This window comes from Poecilia reticulata, linkage group LG16 (assembly GCF_000633615.1).
Source record: "Poecilia reticulata strain Guanapo linkage group LG16, Guppy_female_1.0+MT, whole genome shotgun sequence".
Classification (NCBI taxonomy): Eukaryota; Metazoa; Chordata; class Actinopteri; order Cyprinodontiformes; family Poeciliidae; genus Poecilia; species Poecilia reticulata.
In genome coordinates this window covers 1,760,151-1,776,301 of record NC_024346.1, presented here as the reverse complement: position 1 = coordinate 1,776,301, position 16,151 = coordinate 1,760,151, and the positions used below count along the sequence as shown (strand labels likewise).

The 16,151-nt window shown below is 38.7% G+C and overlaps 2 protein-coding genes across 4 annotated transcripts; both read left to right on the top strand.

The window, feature by feature from the left end:
• The first annotated feature begins 701 nt into the window (after positions 1-701).
• lamtor2 (late endosomal/lysosomal adaptor, MAPK and MTOR activator 2) lies at positions 702-2,959 on the top strand. 2 transcript variants are annotated; one of them, XM_008430714.2, is made up of 4 exons: positions 702-922; positions 1,515-1,677; positions 1,756-1,845; positions 2,528-2,959. In XM_008430714.2, the coding sequence occupies exons 1-4, from the start codon at positions 855-857 to the stop codon at positions 2,582-2,584; spliced, it is 378 nt and encodes a 125-aa protein (XP_008428936.1). In that variant the 5' UTR covers positions 702-854; the 3' UTR covers positions 2,585-2,959. The 2 variants fall into 2 exon arrangements, with proteins under 2 accessions (XP_008428936.1, XP_008428937.1); XM_008430715.2 differs by lacking the exon at positions 2,528-2,959 and adding an exon at positions 2,303-2,494.
• Positions 2,960-3,616: 657 nt separating this feature from the next.
• On the top strand, positions 3,617-14,407 carry rab25b (RAB25, member RAS oncogene family b). Of its 2 annotated transcripts, none has more exons than XM_017309241.1 (5): positions 3,617-4,054; positions 8,330-8,525; positions 12,868-13,061; positions 13,149-13,236; positions 13,513-13,606. In XM_017309241.1, exons 1-5 carry the CDS (start codon positions 4,018-4,020, stop codon positions 13,520-13,522), a joined length of 525 nt encoding a protein of 174 aa, XP_017164730.1. In that variant the 5' UTR covers positions 3,617-4,017; the 3' UTR covers positions 13,523-13,606. The 2 variants fall into 2 exon arrangements, with proteins under 2 accessions (XP_017164730.1, XP_008428935.1); XM_008430713.2 differs by having other exon boundaries at positions 3,624-4,054; positions 13,149-13,229; positions 13,513-14,407.
• Positions 14,408-16,151: the final 1,744 nt, after the last annotated feature.

The window sequence follows — 16,151 nt, the reverse complement described above, 5'->3', positions numbered from 1 at the left end:
TGCTCAATTAATCAATAAAGCTTATTTGTATAGCACATTTCAACAGCAAGGCAGTTCGAAGTGCTTTACACAATAAGAACACAAAATTACAAAGTTATACAGAAAACATCTTACATTCAACAACTGAACAAGTATTACATAAATATGAGTATCATCACCAAAATCATTCACATCAAAACTGTTGGTCAATGTTTCATTTATTATGGTTCAATAGCAACTCTAAACAGGTGGGGTTTTAGTCTTGATTTAAAGGAACTCAGTGTTTCAGCTGTTTTGCAGTTTTATGGAAGTTTGTTGTCATAACTTATATCCTCCAAGAGTCTGCAAAACTCTTTAATATCTCCTGCCTTTCTGTTCAAAACTGATTAGATGTGAGGTCCAGAAAACAAACTGAACTCAACAATTTGCAGTTAATCATGTATCTCTTATGCACCTCATTGTGATGTTTACAAAGTCAGCACGAAATAATGATCACGAAAATAATATTAACATAACTTTTATGTCTTTATTGGAGTTTAAGACAGAAAAACATTTTAATAAAAAAGAAAGTCTGCACAATAAACCTTTAAAATCATTGGAAACGGTAAAGAAGACTGCTTTACTGTCTACTTTGCAGTAAAAGAGACAGTTTCCAGTACAGGAGGCAGCTCCTTTACTGTTTCCGGCTTTAATTTTAAAAAGACTCAATTACCCAGGGTGCATTAGGAGAGAAACAGGAAGCGCGAGATGACAGTCGAATCAGCTGACTTGACTGTGTCTTGTACTCTGTTTGCGACTCTTTAGGGGTTTTTTGTTTAGAATATATCGAGTATTTTAAATAAAACAGGTTTTATTTGTTAGTTTAGGAGACAGAAATGTTGCGGCCGAAAGCTTTGACGCAGGTGCTGAGCCAGGCGAACACCAACGGAGTCCAGAGCACTCTGTGAGTACGGAGCTAGCATCAAGCTAACCAGCTTTACATGGGTTTACAGCACTGCCAGTGGCTGTTTGTTTTTCACTCACATGGTCTGTTTGTTTCTTATTGTTCAACTAGTTTTTATGGCCTTTCTCTTTGAGGAATGACTTTCGAAATCATGAGAAAATTATAAATCTGCAGCATCGTGTCTTTACTTTAAAATGTTGTTCGTAGCTACAATTTGACGGTTAGATTATGAATAAGTCGAAGTCCTGTAATTTAATACGTATTTATTATTAATATAGTCATTTTAAACCTGTTAAATGTATGTTGTGTTATGTAGATGCATTCTTTGTTGCCAATCATCAAGCGTTCACTAAAGGAATGCTGTTACTGCATTTCAGGCAATATTTAGAAGAATGAATGTATTTAATTATTTGCATTTTTAAAATGTGTCTAATGTGTGAAATGAGTAATTACTAAAATAATTGCTATCAGTCCTATTTATATCACAACACCGAGTGCAATATGTTGCACACTATTATAAAAGAAAATATCACAGATGTTTGTTTACCTCATAGAAAGCAACGAAAACTTAAATTTCTCTGCTTTCCCACAGTTTACTCAACAACGAGGGTTCTCTTCTGGCTTACTCCGGTTATGGAGACACCGACGCCCGCGTCACGGCGGCCATCGCCAGCAACATCTGGGCCGCCTACGACAAGAACGGCCACCAGGCCTTCAATGAAGACAAGCTGAAATTCATCCTCATGGACTGCATGGTGAGAAACACGACTGGCATGTGAAGGGAAAAGGTGCGCATGAGTAGATTTAAGCTGTTTTTTTTCTGTGTGCCTCAGGAAGGAAGGGTGGCCATCACGCGTGTCGCCAACCTGCTGCTGTGTATGTACGCCAAGGAGACGGTGGGCTTCGGGATGCTTAAAGCCAAGGTAAGACTTCACACATTCATCCCTGTAAAGCAAAAGTTCATCCTGAAGCAGATTTTTGTTTCAGGTTCAGCAGTGGAAAGAGTTAAAGTGACTATAAGATTCTAAGTAATCCTACGTTTCCTTTAAAATGAACTGTAAGTTTTCTCAAGTTGACATTTATCCTGATCACCTGGATTCATTGTTTTTATATTGGGGTGAATTCTCGGAAAATTATCACTTTATGCTCATATTACTACGACTTTTTCTGGTAATATTAACACTTTATTCTGGCGTTATGACTTTATTATCTCAATATGAATTTTTTTCTGGTAATATTGCTTTATTCTCTTATTACTGCAACTTTATTCTGGTAATATTACAACTTTGTTCTCATAATTTTCAATTTTATTTTCATATTGTTACTTTATTCTAGTGATGTTATGACTTTGTTCTCATGTAATTTCCACTTTATTCTTAGCCTGGCCCTAATACAGGAAGTAGGAAGTGATCAATGTTACATTTTCATACGGGTCAGTAAACATTATGAGTTATTATTCTGTTAAATGAATTTTATGAGCGACTTCTTGCAGAGATTACTCATGTTTTCCAGTCTGACAGTCTGCAGGTTTGCAGCCCAGCTGCTGTCTGATCGTGTTAACTGCAGTGTGTGTGTGTGGGGGTGTGTGTGTGTGTTTGTTTACAGGCAGAGGCGTTGGTGAAGTATCTGGAGGAACCATTAACCCAAGTGGCAGCATCGTAGTTCTGCTGTGGCTCACCTTTCCTTTCCTTCCTGGAGTCTGACAGAAGGTCACCTGATCCGGGTCGCTCACCGACTGAACACGCGGCCCAACATGGCGGCTGAGCGCCGCTCTTTGCCTGCTTGGTGTTTTTTTTTATTATTATTTACCAGATTAGATTTCAGGAGGAAGTCATTTGTTGACCTGCTACAAAGATCCAGTTTTCTCTGCCAGCTTTGCTGTTTAAAGCAGAACTGCAGCCTTTTCTACTCACTTGCAAATACATTGTGGTGAAGATTTGTGGGGTTTTTTTTTGTCTTTGTCTGAAAAATGTAGCTAAGAATATTTACCTGTTCTAGTTCAGAATTGTTGAATAAAGAAGATTATAAGCCAGAAAACCTTGTTTTTATTTTTAATCAACGACGAGCAGCTGTGAAAATCTGAGGGGAGCCGATTTGTTGTAGAGCTAAACATTTAATTTTAAAAGGTTTATTAAACCTGAGAAACTACTGGTTGTGGTAAATTTACTTATTTGTGTTTTTTTTGTAAAGAAAATGAAGACGGATTTGAAAGCTGAAATACAAAGTTAACACATCATAATAAATAAATATATTTAGTGACTGAACTATTAAAATAGGCCGAATGGTTTTAGAGGTGTTTTTATTATTAATTTTAATTTTTTATTTACTTGTCCCTTCTGTTAATTTTTAGACATTTTTGTGTGTTTATATTTTTTACTTATTTTCATTTGAAATCATTTAATATTCCATCTAATTTTAATTCAACCATTTATCTAATGTCCCATTTTTTATCATTATTACAACTTTATTCTCGTATTGCTATGACTTTATTCTCCTATTAATGAGTTTTTTTCTGGTAATATCACTTTATTCTCATATTATCGTAACTTTATTTTTGCATTATTGCGATTTTATTCTTGTATTAGTGTAAATGCAAGAATAAAAATCCAATTAAATATAAAAATTTGATTTCTGCTCATTTTTGACTTCAAGATGAGAAACGTCCTTCATTTTTCTATGAAATACCAGATTAATGTCAAAGTGTGTGATATCACCGTCATGAGAATACATTTATTTTAGTTTTTATTGCTATTACTTCCTTGGTCTTTTGACTCAGGTGTTTCCTCTCGCCTCCTGCTGCTTCCTCCAGCAGGAGGCGCCTCGCCGCCCCTCAGGTGTTCCTACCTGCCCCTCATGTTCCGCCTCCGTCGCTCCCCAGCCTCAGAGCCGCCCACTTCCAGCCTGCAACAACCTGGAAGCGCCGATCGTGTCCTGTTCAAACACACCAGGCTGTGTTCCCTGAGGCAGAGCAGGAAGCTGCATGTGGCCGACCCGTTCTCTGCCTTTTTAACGCAGCAGGATCTGAGAAGCAGGCTGGTTCACCTTACACCCTTTAACCTGAGGCTGTAACCAGGGGCAACCTGGATGGACACAACATGGGCTCAGATGAAGCTTATAACTTTGTATTTAAAGGTGAGTCCCTGTCCTTTACTTCTCATCCCGGCTGCATTCTCATTGTGTCTCTTGTTATTAACCTCCTGCTCTCTTGGCCTGTGTGCTAACTGTTAACAACACCTAATGATTGGAGGAATTAACAGCCAACATTGATTAGAAGAAGAAGAAATCATTTCTGCAGAGCTTGTTTTTGTCAAATTTGACTTCAGGTGGAGGAGTTGCATCACTACACTGCAGTGACGTCATCTGCTCAATACTTGTCCCTGAAAACGTCCTAGTTCAAGTTATGTTGCACTCATATTAGTAATGCAAAAGTAATACAGGTAGTACAGGATATCCCTGCAGATGCAAACAGAGCTTGCCCAGCTTGTGTTTTATGCAGAAACGTATCACTGAACAGGTAGGACATGTAGTTCAAGGTCCTGGAGCTGAAAGATGCCCGACTGATAAAACAACAACGAAAGATAAGTTTTCCACAACTGAATCGCTTGTTTTAACGAAATTAATTCTAATTCTAGAAAAAACAAGAGTTCTGAGCAACATTCAGGTGTGAATGTAATAATTAACTGATCGTTAACTCAACGCTCAGGTGGAAGAAAATGTTGCTTGTCAGTAAGCTAGAGAATTTATCGGACAATTTCCAGCCCGTCTCTGTCGTTCTGCAGCAGGAAAGATTATTCCCATGTGCAAAAAATGTAAAGCAGATGTCATTCCAATTAGGACTGGACATCAGGAAGAATTACACACAGGTCAACACTCAGGTTAACTTACAAAAACCACACAAGCCTCATTTCAGTCTCTACAGGCTTCAGTTTATATGTTATATGTGAACTTTCATTACAAGTCGGTTAGCAAAAGACAGGAAGTGGCTTAGCTTGGAAGAATCAGGATTTAATGTTACAAAGTTACATCTAATGAGATCCGTGTGGAGAGGCACCATGTTTGGAGAAAAACAAATGCAGCACATCAACAGAAACACTTTGTATCAACTGTCGAGCACGGCAGGGGAAGTAGGGTGATATGGGCTTGTTTTCACAGAATCTGTCTTAAAATCATCTGTAAACCAAAGTATATAAGAGTCAAATATCAAATTAGGTCATCAGCAGGATGATGGTCCCAAACACCACAACAAAACGACTGAAAAAGAAAAGAAACGAGTCATCAACGGCCCAGTTAAAGCCCAGAAATGTTGCATTTGGAGAGATCTGAGTAGAAATAATTATCTGAAAACCTCACTGCAGATATGTTTAGACAAAAACGCAACTTCACATTTATTCAGGACATGAATAAAAGACAAAAATTAATGTGTATTTTTGGTATTTTTCTGGATAACTTTTAATGGAGCGTATTCTGACTTGGTGTTGCACAGCAACATGGACGCTCAGTAACATGGTCGTGTTTTAAAGGAAAACCTTCATCTGCATCCTGTTAGTTTACCAACTCATGTGTTATATTTTGGCAAACCTAATCTTTATAGTTTACTTTGAAAATAAACTGATCTGCATTCAATTTAAATTACTCCAAAAGTTTCAGTTCCATTTTTGAAAAAACACAAAAAAAAAACACTTAAAAATTTCAATCTACATCTAAAACCAACCCACAGTTACCACAGTTCAAAAGGACGTTGTCATAAAAAAACAACATTATTTAGCTTTTCTGGTTATAAGTATGTTCAGACTTTAGAAACCCAACTGATTTGCTTTATAGCATTAAAACTAACCACTTAAATCAGATCATTTCATGTTTGTATGGAATGTAAACGGCTCAAAAGTCAAAGTTCTTCAAATAGTATAAGCTTTATTTTACTCTGTGAATCCAACAAGTAAACAAGTAGCGATATGCAGTACTGATGGCAATAATTACAGAATAATTCTTGTTTTTAGCAGTAGAGAGGCCTCCTGCAGCAGCAGCAGCTGTCAGCTGTCGTCCTGCTCTGAAAGTCATGAAAACAAAGACGGGGGAAAAACGTGAGCCTCACTGCAACATTTCAGGTTCTTCCAGGTTTCTGCAGGATCAACAAACCCGACCGACAAACTGCTCCAAGGTCGCCTGTCCTGCATTTCCATAGAAACTAGCAGGATTGTTTGCTTAAGGAGTTACTCAGTAGCACAGAAAATGAGGAAAAAAGCTTATTTAAAGCAGAAGATTGCACAGTAACTTATAATCAGTTAAATCAGAAGAGAAGGTTGTAAAATATTCTTTAAATAAAACTCAGACCTTATTGGACAAACAACTGGTTGAAAAAACTGATATTTTTGTTTCCATTAATTTTAGAGGTTCTTGAATTCAGGTCATATTTTACATTTTACTGCCTCAAATTTCTGCTGGATATTCTGAAAGCTGCTTTATTATCAAATCTCACTGCAAACTTTCTATTACAAAGACTGACAATAATTCACATGATTTTCTATCAGAGTTAAGTGGAACTAGAGCAGCTACAAATCCTTGGCAAATGCATGCAAAAATACAATAAATAAAAACCTGTAAAGAAAGATTATGTGAACTAAGAAACCAGTAAAAGTCCAGATCCAGTTCTGTAAATCTAAACTAAACTTCTGTGCTGAATTGTCCTAATAATTTACATTTAATGGCAGCTATACCTATAAAATCTAACGATGCAGGCAGCTCTTCATCCCATTTGTTTGGTTGTAAACTCCCAGTAGTTAGCATGTTTGGACTAAATTAGCTTACTAGCATCTGGTGTTAATTTAGCCCATCAATAAATTTCAGCTCCACTTTACAAAGCAACATATTTTCTTTCAACAACTGTTCTGATACTTGTTTTTTATTTCTGTTTTCTTGCATTACTCGGTTGTTTGTCCTCCAGCATCACGTTTTTCAGAAACATTATTGCTTTATTGTTGCTATAACAACATGAAACAGGCGAGCAGCCAAGCTTTTTAACACCAAGTTTTTATTTAGTCAGTTAATATTGTCTTTTGTCTTGTTTCCCAGATTTTATTTGGTATTTGTTCAAAAAATACCATCTGGGGGGAATTTAATGGATACCTTTAGCAGTTAGCTATGTAGCATTTAGCCTCTGTTTGCTAGCATGCGACAATTTATCTCAAAGATTCAAATTCAAGATATAACACAACACTCAAATTTAAATAGAATAGAGTAATTTTATTGCCATTATATGACATAAATAAAATTGCAGAAGCATTTACCTTTATAAAACAAAAGAAAAAAACTAAATAACTCACAGAGACGGCAGCGGACACACGGACACCACCAGCCATTTACACTGTTCTATTTTTAAAATGCAAATCCCGAGTAGATGAGATCAGAAATAGGCTTCAGGTTAAATACTGTCCTTCTAATTTGATTATTGACTATAACATCCCTTCATGACTTTCTCATCCTTACTTTACCCAAATTCTGGTGAAATGTGTATTAAAAATAATTCTCTTTAGGGCAAATTCAGTGTTCGCTGGTTTAAAAGACAATATGTTTTCACTTAACTAACCTAAGGTAGAAATCCATTTAATTTAAAACCGTCTGTCAGTTTCACATTTCCTCTTTCTCAGGCGTTTAATACACAATGTTACTTGTTCAAAAGTAACATTTAATTCTAGGAGTAGCTGCTGGGCTTGTCATCATAACCCATCCCAGCATTAAGCTCTAACTTTAACTCATCCATGTGTTGCTTCTGTCTCCGGTCTGGACCAATTAAGCCAAGCCTTTTGGATCGTTTTCTGAATCAGCCTCTTATGACCGAAAGCCAAACATTAGTCAGTGAAATGTGCAGAGGGGGTGAGCCTGTTTACCCTGCAGGTCGGTTCCACCGGCCCACAGTAAAGGAAGTAGCTGCTGAACTTGTTCCACCTGATTCTGACCCGCCTTACCCCCATGCTGACTGTTGGACGAGTCCGGAAACAAAACCTCATTTTGTTTGACATCCACATCTTTGCCTGATTTTTTCCCTCGGCCCTCCTGGAGGGGAATAGGAACTACATCCTGAAAGTCTGAGGGACAAATCTTTTCCATACCTGTTGTGAAATTGGTGGCTTGTTTGAAATTATAGCCTCTACAAAAACCTAATTAGTAATCATGTTGCTTTAGCTCAGTTTTGCAATATTTCTCTGTGGGCTGAGGTTTAAACAATTACTGTTTCTTAATGGTGTTCTTATGAAAGTGTCAGACAGCTAAGACTCCAGATTTATGGCGTAATTACATTTGGAGGGCAACACCCAGATCCAGCAGCTTTAGTTCAGAGCTGTTAGTGGATGTGATGAATTAAATGTGTGGAGCTTTGAATTAAAAAATAAACTCTGTTTGGCTCTTTTCTAGTGGTTCTAATTGGAGAATCTGGTGTTGGGAAGAGCAATCTGCTGTCCCGCTTCACGAAAAACGAGTTCAGCCATGACAGCCGCACAACCATCGGGGTGGAGTTCAGCACACGGACGGTGCAGCTCAACGGCTTCTACATCAAGGCCCAGATCTGGGATACGGCGGGCCTGGAACGATACCGGGCCATCACTTCTGCGTGAGTACCACCCGACCCAAATGAGCATTTATTGGTATGCAAAAATCACATTTTGCATGTTTTATGCTTCTATTTGGGTCTCAGCTGCTTCTGAAGACAATGAAACTGTGTTTTCGAGATACATAGTGCCATTTTGTAGCATAATCAAGTAACAACGTCACCTTCTGCTTTATAAAAATGCTATATTTATCACATATGACATGAAATAAATTTCTTTCCTGATTTACCAACTTGAGGGCTGCACAGTGGCGCAGTTGGTAGAGCTGTTGCCTTGCATCAAGAAGGTTCTGGGTTCGATTCCCGGCCCCGGTCTTTCTGCATGGAGCTTGCATGTTCTCCCTGTGCATGGTGGGTTTTCTCCGGGTACTCCGGTTTCCTCCCATAGTCCAAAAACTTGACTGTCAGGTTAATTGGCCTCTTAATTGGTGTGAGTGTGTGCGTGGTTGTTTGTCCTGTGTGTCTCTGTTGCCCTGCGACAGACTGGCGATCTGTCCAGGTGACCTCGCCTCTCGCCCGAAACGTTAGCTGGAGATGGGCACCAACCCCCAACCCCACTGAGGGACAAGGGTGTAAGAAAATGGATGGATGGATTTACCAACTTGCAGTTGGGCCTCTGTCTCTTTAAAAACTGAAACTCCGCCTTCAGGACGTCAAAACAAAATGGCTCCTCTATTGACACTTTAACAAGAAGATTGGCCAGACGTCACATTTTACAAATTGCACACGTGAACCTAGATTCTTTGTAAAAATAAGATTTAATAAAAATGGGATCTTGGTGATCTTTATTTTTAGGTAATTTATTCCATTCCTGAATTCCTCCGTAGGCAACAGATTTTTGGAGCAAGTTTGTCTTATTTTCTGTAATTATGAATAATCATAAAATAAACATAACTAATTCAGTTAGTGTGACTTTGTTTATAAATATGAGTTCATGTTTTTGGTGTCTGGAAAATGAGTCGTTTAAAAAAAAACCTCCTAACTGGGCACAGAGCCATCACCTAGCAACCCAGCCAAGCCCAGCCTCGTTACCTAGCAACCAACACTGAGCCTCAGCAGTCGGTTGGTTTTACTACTGTTTGCTACACAATGGCTGTTGGAAATCATCAAGTCAAAAAATCTCATGGGGCTAGAAATTAATTATAAAAAAGAAGTAACAATAAAATAAACAGATAAAGGATTCAAACTATTGTTTGTTTTATTTATTTTTGGTAAGAAAGAGAAACATGAAGTTGCTACTCAATCTGAAACAGTAAAAAACTTTTTTCACACCTGCAGGTTTCCAATGGAACCATTTTTGAAAAATGTTGGAGTTTTCTAATATATTTATGGATTCACTTATTTCACAATATTGATATTTGAAGGTTTACTGGGCTGCACAGTGGCGCAGTTGGTAGAGCTGTTGCCTTGCAGCAAGAAGGTTCTGGGTTCGATTCCCGGCCTGGGGTCTTTCTGCATGGAGTTTGCATGTTCTCCCTGTGCGTGCGTGGGTTTTCTCCGGGTACTCCGGTTTCCTCCCACAGTCCAAAAACATGACTGTCAGGTTAATTGGCCTCTCCAAATTGTCCCTAGGTGTGAGTGTGTGTGTGCATGGTTGTGTGTCCTGTGTGTCTCTGTGTTGCCCTGCGACAGACTGGCGACCTGTCCAGGGTGACCCCGCCTCTCGCCCGAAACGTTAGCTGGAGATGGGCACCAGCACCTCCTGACCCCACTGAGGGAAAAAGGGTGCAAGAAAATGGATGGATGGATGAAGGTTTACTGTCGGCTGATACTGAACTGACTTCAATCGTTTCTTTTTTAAAAACCACAGACGTAAATGCACTGAATTACAAATGTATCTGCACCAGTAGAGCACATAAAATACACCAATAATTTGGTCAAACATGTAAAAACTACACAACTTTAGTTCAGTCAGTGCAAACAGCTGCATAACAACCAATGTAAAATAAATAATGAAGAAAATGAAACTAACAAAACAAACATGTAAAAATAAACAGCAAACCCTTCTTTCAAATGGTTCAGAACCTTTAATTAGGAATCCTGAATATAATTCAAAAGAAATAATAAAGCATCATGTTGCTCAGAGCACAAAGCATAGATCTAGGCTGAATAGATCTGACATTATGGATTGGAAACATTGTCACAGATTCCTGATCTAGATTTTTCTTCAATATCGGGACAGATACAGATCATAATATCAGATCGGTGCATCTCTAAATATATTAGACCATATTAGTAGATTAGTCCAGATCCGGCAGGACGTTGCATCAGATCTGAGTGATGCTGGTTGGAGTTTAGAAAGTACATTTCCAAACTGCATTTCTTCAAAATGTGACTCGTGGAGAGCTTGTTTTCTTGCACCATTTTTAGTTGAGCAACCTTTTCTGTCAGCATCTTAAGCTGATGCAGTTTTGAGCCAAAACACAGGCAGAGACACGCCCTGATCCCCAGAACAGGAAACCTCTACCTGGAAAACCTCCCAGCACCGTCCTGACTCCACTCCCTCCCCACGGATCAGACTCCAGCTGCTTCCACCAGAAAACCACTGGACCCTCCCTGGGTCTCTTTTTCTAAAGGCACCACTGATTCCCTCTGTTTTTAATTAAACTGCGAGGATTAACAGAGGAAACTGGTTTTAAACAATAGAGCCGTGTCAGAATCAGAGGATATGCTTCATCGCTGGATTAGCTCTTTTCTTGTCAGCCTGGATGTTGCAGTAATTACTCACTGACTTACTCCAGCATGCAAATTCCCACTCCCATGGAATTTCACATTTATCCTGCAACAACCAGCAAAAACCCATTAAACTGGAATTAATTATGCTGCTGGAAGAAGAGAAGAGAGGAGAATTGTAATTGTAAGGAAAGAAATTATGAGCTCCTAACTGCAGAAACATTTCCCTTTGCGAGGTGTTTCTGAATGAAGGTGATGTAAGGATCAAATAATCATCCTAACAGTCTCACCTGTTAGAGAAGTGAGGTGGCACATTTGAAGCAAGTAATTGCTTTTTTCCCCTTTTTCAATCATGTTATTTTACACATTATTATTGACGCTTCTGTGAATAGCAGCAGCTTTTTAGGGTTAGCCAGGTGAGAAGGTTTTCTTTCAGTAAAGGTCATGACCTCTAACAGTTCACGGCGGTACACACATCCTGTGGATTGATTTTATGAGCTGCCATGTCTCAGCCTTTCTTATTAAGCAAACAGCGGCTGACTCGTTACAGAAGAAGCTTTTCTTATAATTACCAATAATACCAATATTATAAGGAACATCAAATTATATTTTGCCACAACTGATTGTGTCATGATTGGAATAAAATGTTTTTTCATTGGTCCGATGTAGCATTCTTCTCTTAAACGTGATTTTTACCTTAACAGCTCCAGCCTCAAAATCCAAAATGGCTGCCGCTGTCATAAAACATGGTGAAATTTGCTGTGATTCGTTGGTGTCCATGTTCTGCATGTGCTGCTGCGCCGCTCCAGATTACTTGGCATTTTAAAGCAAAATCTGTCATTTATGTTTCAACAAAGACAAATTAACTATTTTGCAGGGTTACAAAAACACTGCCTCCTTCTGGCCTGGCATGTGTACTACATTGTTTCCAGTCCTGTTTGTGTTCTCATCTGTATAATCATCCGGATACACAATGGAAAACATTTTTGGAAACATTATCATGTATAAGTTTAAGATTTCTTGCTAACCAAAGCTGAACCTGCTGCAAAATCCCTAAAAGTGATTTTTGATGTTTTAATGCTGGCGTCTCAGTAGGTTTTTATTGTATTATTTCAAAATAAAGGCAACTGGGAGAAAAGTTGCTCCCAGTTGATGGGGGAGAATCGGTGGTTACCACCAACCTTTAAATTCTGATAAAACTCATTTCTCAGAGTTTTTGTTTAGTTTTTGCAGAGCAGTCTAAGCAAAGCCGGCCAACCAGACGGATCACAGTTGTTCTGTTCTAACTGAACCCAAAGGTCCAGCTTTTCAAGTTCCTGATTTCTGCTCTCCTAAAGTTAGATACCGAAGAGAATTAGGGCCACTGGGGGGGAAAAAAATAAAATTAGATATTTTTTTCTAAGAATTCTGACTTTTTGTCAGGATTCTGACATTTTTTCCAGTAACCCATTCCCTCTTCCGTCGTTAAAGACATCGAACAGAAGATGTAAAATCACCTGAATGTCAGAGTTTGCTTAGACAGTGACATGCAAATAAGCTCCGACATGTTATGAGCCACGCTGCAGTGCAAATGATGTGAAAGTAAAAACAGGTTAACTACGACTTCCTCTTTTATTCTCCAGCTCTGACCTTTGACATGTAAAACCGACTAACGCGGCTGTCCTCCTCTCAGGTACTACAGGGGCGCGGTTGGAGCCCTGCTGGTCTATGACATCACCAAACATCTGACCTATGAGAGCGTGGAGCGCTGGCTGAAGGAGCTGTACGACCACGCTGACCCCCACATCGTGGTGATGCTGGTGGGCAACAAGACTGACCTGGAGTCAGAGAGATCAGTTCCCACTGAGGAGGCCAGAGACTTTGCAGGTGGAAACTTGATGATGTCATGACGTTCAAAGATCACATGTGAGATTCTGCAGCGTATGACTCAATCTCATAAAATCTGTCCTCTAGAAAAGAAAGGTCTGTTGTTCCTGGAAACCTCGGCCTTGCAGTCGACTAACGTGGAATCAGCGTTCAACAAAGTCTTGGAAGGTCATTTGTCAGTTTTAATTTCTTTTTTCATTTTACATACAACAAATTGTCGCGTGTCTGAATCACTTCCCTTAGTTACTTCTGCTGGAATGATTGTAAATACTGTTTATGGTACTGTGGAATAGTTGTTAGTCGTAATCATCTTACCTATAGTAGATGACTATCTGCTGTGTTACTGTCTATGACATACTGACTACTCACAGGTACTCCACAGAAGCTCTATTTGAAAAAAATAAACTGGCTATGCTTTAAATATTCAAGATGTATATTTTTTGTCACACAGAGATTCATAAAAAGGTGAACAGCAAAGAAGTGGTGCGAGGGTCCATAAGCGCCGTGACCCTGAACAGCTCCAGAGCAGAAAGCCAGGAGGAGGAGAAGAAGCCGTGCTGCAGCAACATCTGAACCCAAACGTCCGTGTGGGGGCCGCAGGGGCCCACCTGCGGCGCCGCGCTGAGGCTGGCCAGAGTCTGAGACTCCACATGACGAAACAAACGGCTCCGTTCAGTGAAGCGGCTGGTTTCTGAGCTGCACAGGCTTAAAACATGAAACCAGCACCGAGCTTTCATTCTGGAACAAAGGTCAACACTGAAACACTGAACGGACCTTTGAGACTGCCTGTGGTGGGAAGTTGAAGCATTTATATATATGTATGTACAGTTTAAATGAGAGATGATATCTGACTGATGAAGAGCTCCCAGCTGCTCGATGATGATAATGATGAAGATGATGAAGATGATAATGATGATGATGATGATGATGTGTGTTTTGAGATCAGAATGTACTGCAGCTGATTACTCTGACTGTGTTTTAGTGAGAAATAAATTTTTATGTAGATTCATTATTGGTGCCTTATAACCAGAAATGTCTTAAGTTTTAGAAGATGAGAGCAAGATGTGAATTTAGTTGTTCTCTTTTTCTGACTCAAGTAAAAAACAAGTAGAAGATGGCCGACTTTGTGTTGTCTAAACATGACAGCAGGACATTTCCAGGAATAACTGAAAAATGAGTCCCAAAGTACGTCACAACGTTTAAAGGGCAAAAAGATTCAGTATCAGCAACACAACAATAAATAAACATAATAGGCCTGAAGACTCTGAATGTGAGTTATTCTGAGCTTTCTAGTTCTGATTTTCTGCGGTGAAACCTGAGATTAATAAATAACAGATGTTCTCAAATGTTGTAAAGTTTTTCCATTCTACTCCAGGTTACATTGGTGATCTATTGTTTCCATTTCAGTCAAAAGTAGTCATTTATTTTGGGTTTAACGCCTGCCATCAGGGGCAGCGCAGAGTTGAATGGGGCCCTGAGCAGAATTTCATGTAGGGGCCCCTCATGACCACTACTAACAGTTTTTATCCATATTTGGTGTAAATCTGGGAGATGGAGTGAAGTTAAACTGACTGAAACCAAACAGGCATAACTGGTTAATATTTGTTGAGAAATATTTGTGAACAAACTGAAGCTCAAACTCAAATACTAGACAAAGTCTAGCATTAGATTGTAACTATGCTAGCAAAACAATAAAAATACTTTAATTCTTAAAGGTTCAGTATTATTTAAAATGTACATTTTTGAGTTTTACATCATGTTTTAATGTTATTCTCACTTCGAACACATCCCTGGAGTGTTGCTTTGATTCTCTCATGAATTTCAGAAATCATTTTTGATCTCCGTGGCAACCATTCAGCGGTGCCAAAGTCCTGGGTGGATTTAGTTCCGCCTTCGAGGCGCAGCTCCTCCTCAGAGCTAGATCTGGTTGTTGTTAAATTGAAACATTTATAGGAGACCCCTGATGGTCTTGTGGCATTAAAAATCATCAGCCGCCTGGCTTGCTTTTGCTTTGGGCTGGCTCTGCCCGATATTGGACAGTAATGAACTCTGATCCTTCATCAACAGCCATTGTTTCTGAACATGTAGATGGAATTGCTGTGTGAAAAACGTTACAGTAGGCAGTTGGAAAAACAAGTAAGCACACAATATGTGAGTTTTATGAAAGATATTGCTAATAATAAACAAGTATCAACCCATAAAGCAGCAATAAAATATGCTAAAATAAAATGAAAAGGTGGAAAATAGCTCTGATGTAGCTGTTGCACTCGTGTTTGTTTGTTTAGACTATTTGACGTTTGATTTTAAATACTATCCGGCCCCTTTTAAACAACGACCAGCCTTAAAACTCCACCTGTTTATGTTCCTGCAGAGCTCTGTTGCTACCTCACTCACTCTACGGACCAACGAGCAGCAGTAACACGTATTACTGAGATCATATGTACGATCCCGCTGGTTGCCAGCTGGGTCTCAAGCTCTCCAAGCTCACCTGAGGCTTGTTCCTGTATGGCAAGCAATTATAGTATGTAATAAAAACGCTTCCCATTGCAATCAAAAAAGACATCGGTACCAATCAGACTTAAAATGAAATATATCTAAAATAGCGCGCATTTTCAATAGAAACAAGGTCCCCTTCGTTGATATTGTTCTAAAATAAGGTTTAAGATACTTATTGTTGCTTGTTTGAAACTATGATGTTCAAAAAATATTATCAAATATTATATGAGATATTTAAAAAAATATTGTTGAACAACTCTCAGAAAATTAGTTGTGCATTGTAAATATCTCAAATAGTGATAGTTATATTTACGCAGTTAAATTAAGTTGAGTAACTTTTTTGCCGCACTGTTATTTCAACTTGCCTCATTTTAATTTGAAGGAAATGTAGAGCAAACAGTGTGGTCTTATACAGTTATATAATGTTATAATGTTAACCACACTATAGATTGATTTCAAAGATATAATGTTTTTAAAAAGTAGAAGAGGAAATGTTCTACTTTTTGGAGAATTGTTATTTATTAACTTTTTATCACATTCTTTAACATATGAAAATTTGCACATTATGATCAAACAGTTATGCAGTGGCTTTAA

Bases quoted from the DNA above. Each gene is read 5' to 3' on its own strand.
- lamtor2 (XM_008430714.2), top strand. From the start codon at position 855: ATGTTGCGGCCGAAAGCTTTGACGCAGGTGCTGAGCCAGGCGAACACC. The intron at 923-1,514 runs GTGAGTACGGAG...GCTTTCCCACAG, and splicing joins AACGGAGTCCAGAGCACTCT to TTTACTCAACAACGAGGGTT. The intron at 1,678-1,755 runs GTGAGAAACACG...TGTGTGCCTCAG, and splicing joins TCATCCTCATGGACTGCATG to GAAGGAAGGGTGGCCATCAC.
- rab25b (XM_008430713.2), top strand. From the start codon at position 4,018: ATGGGCTCAGATGAAGCTTATAACTTTGTATTTAAAG. The intron at 4,055-8,329 runs GTGAGTCCCTGT...GCTCTTTTCTAG, and splicing joins TTATAACTTTGTATTTAAAG to TGGTTCTAATTGGAGAATCT. The intron at 13,230-13,512 runs GTCATTTGTCAG...TTTGTCACACAG, and splicing joins GTTCAACAAAGTCTTGGAAG to AGATTCATAAAAAGGTGAAC.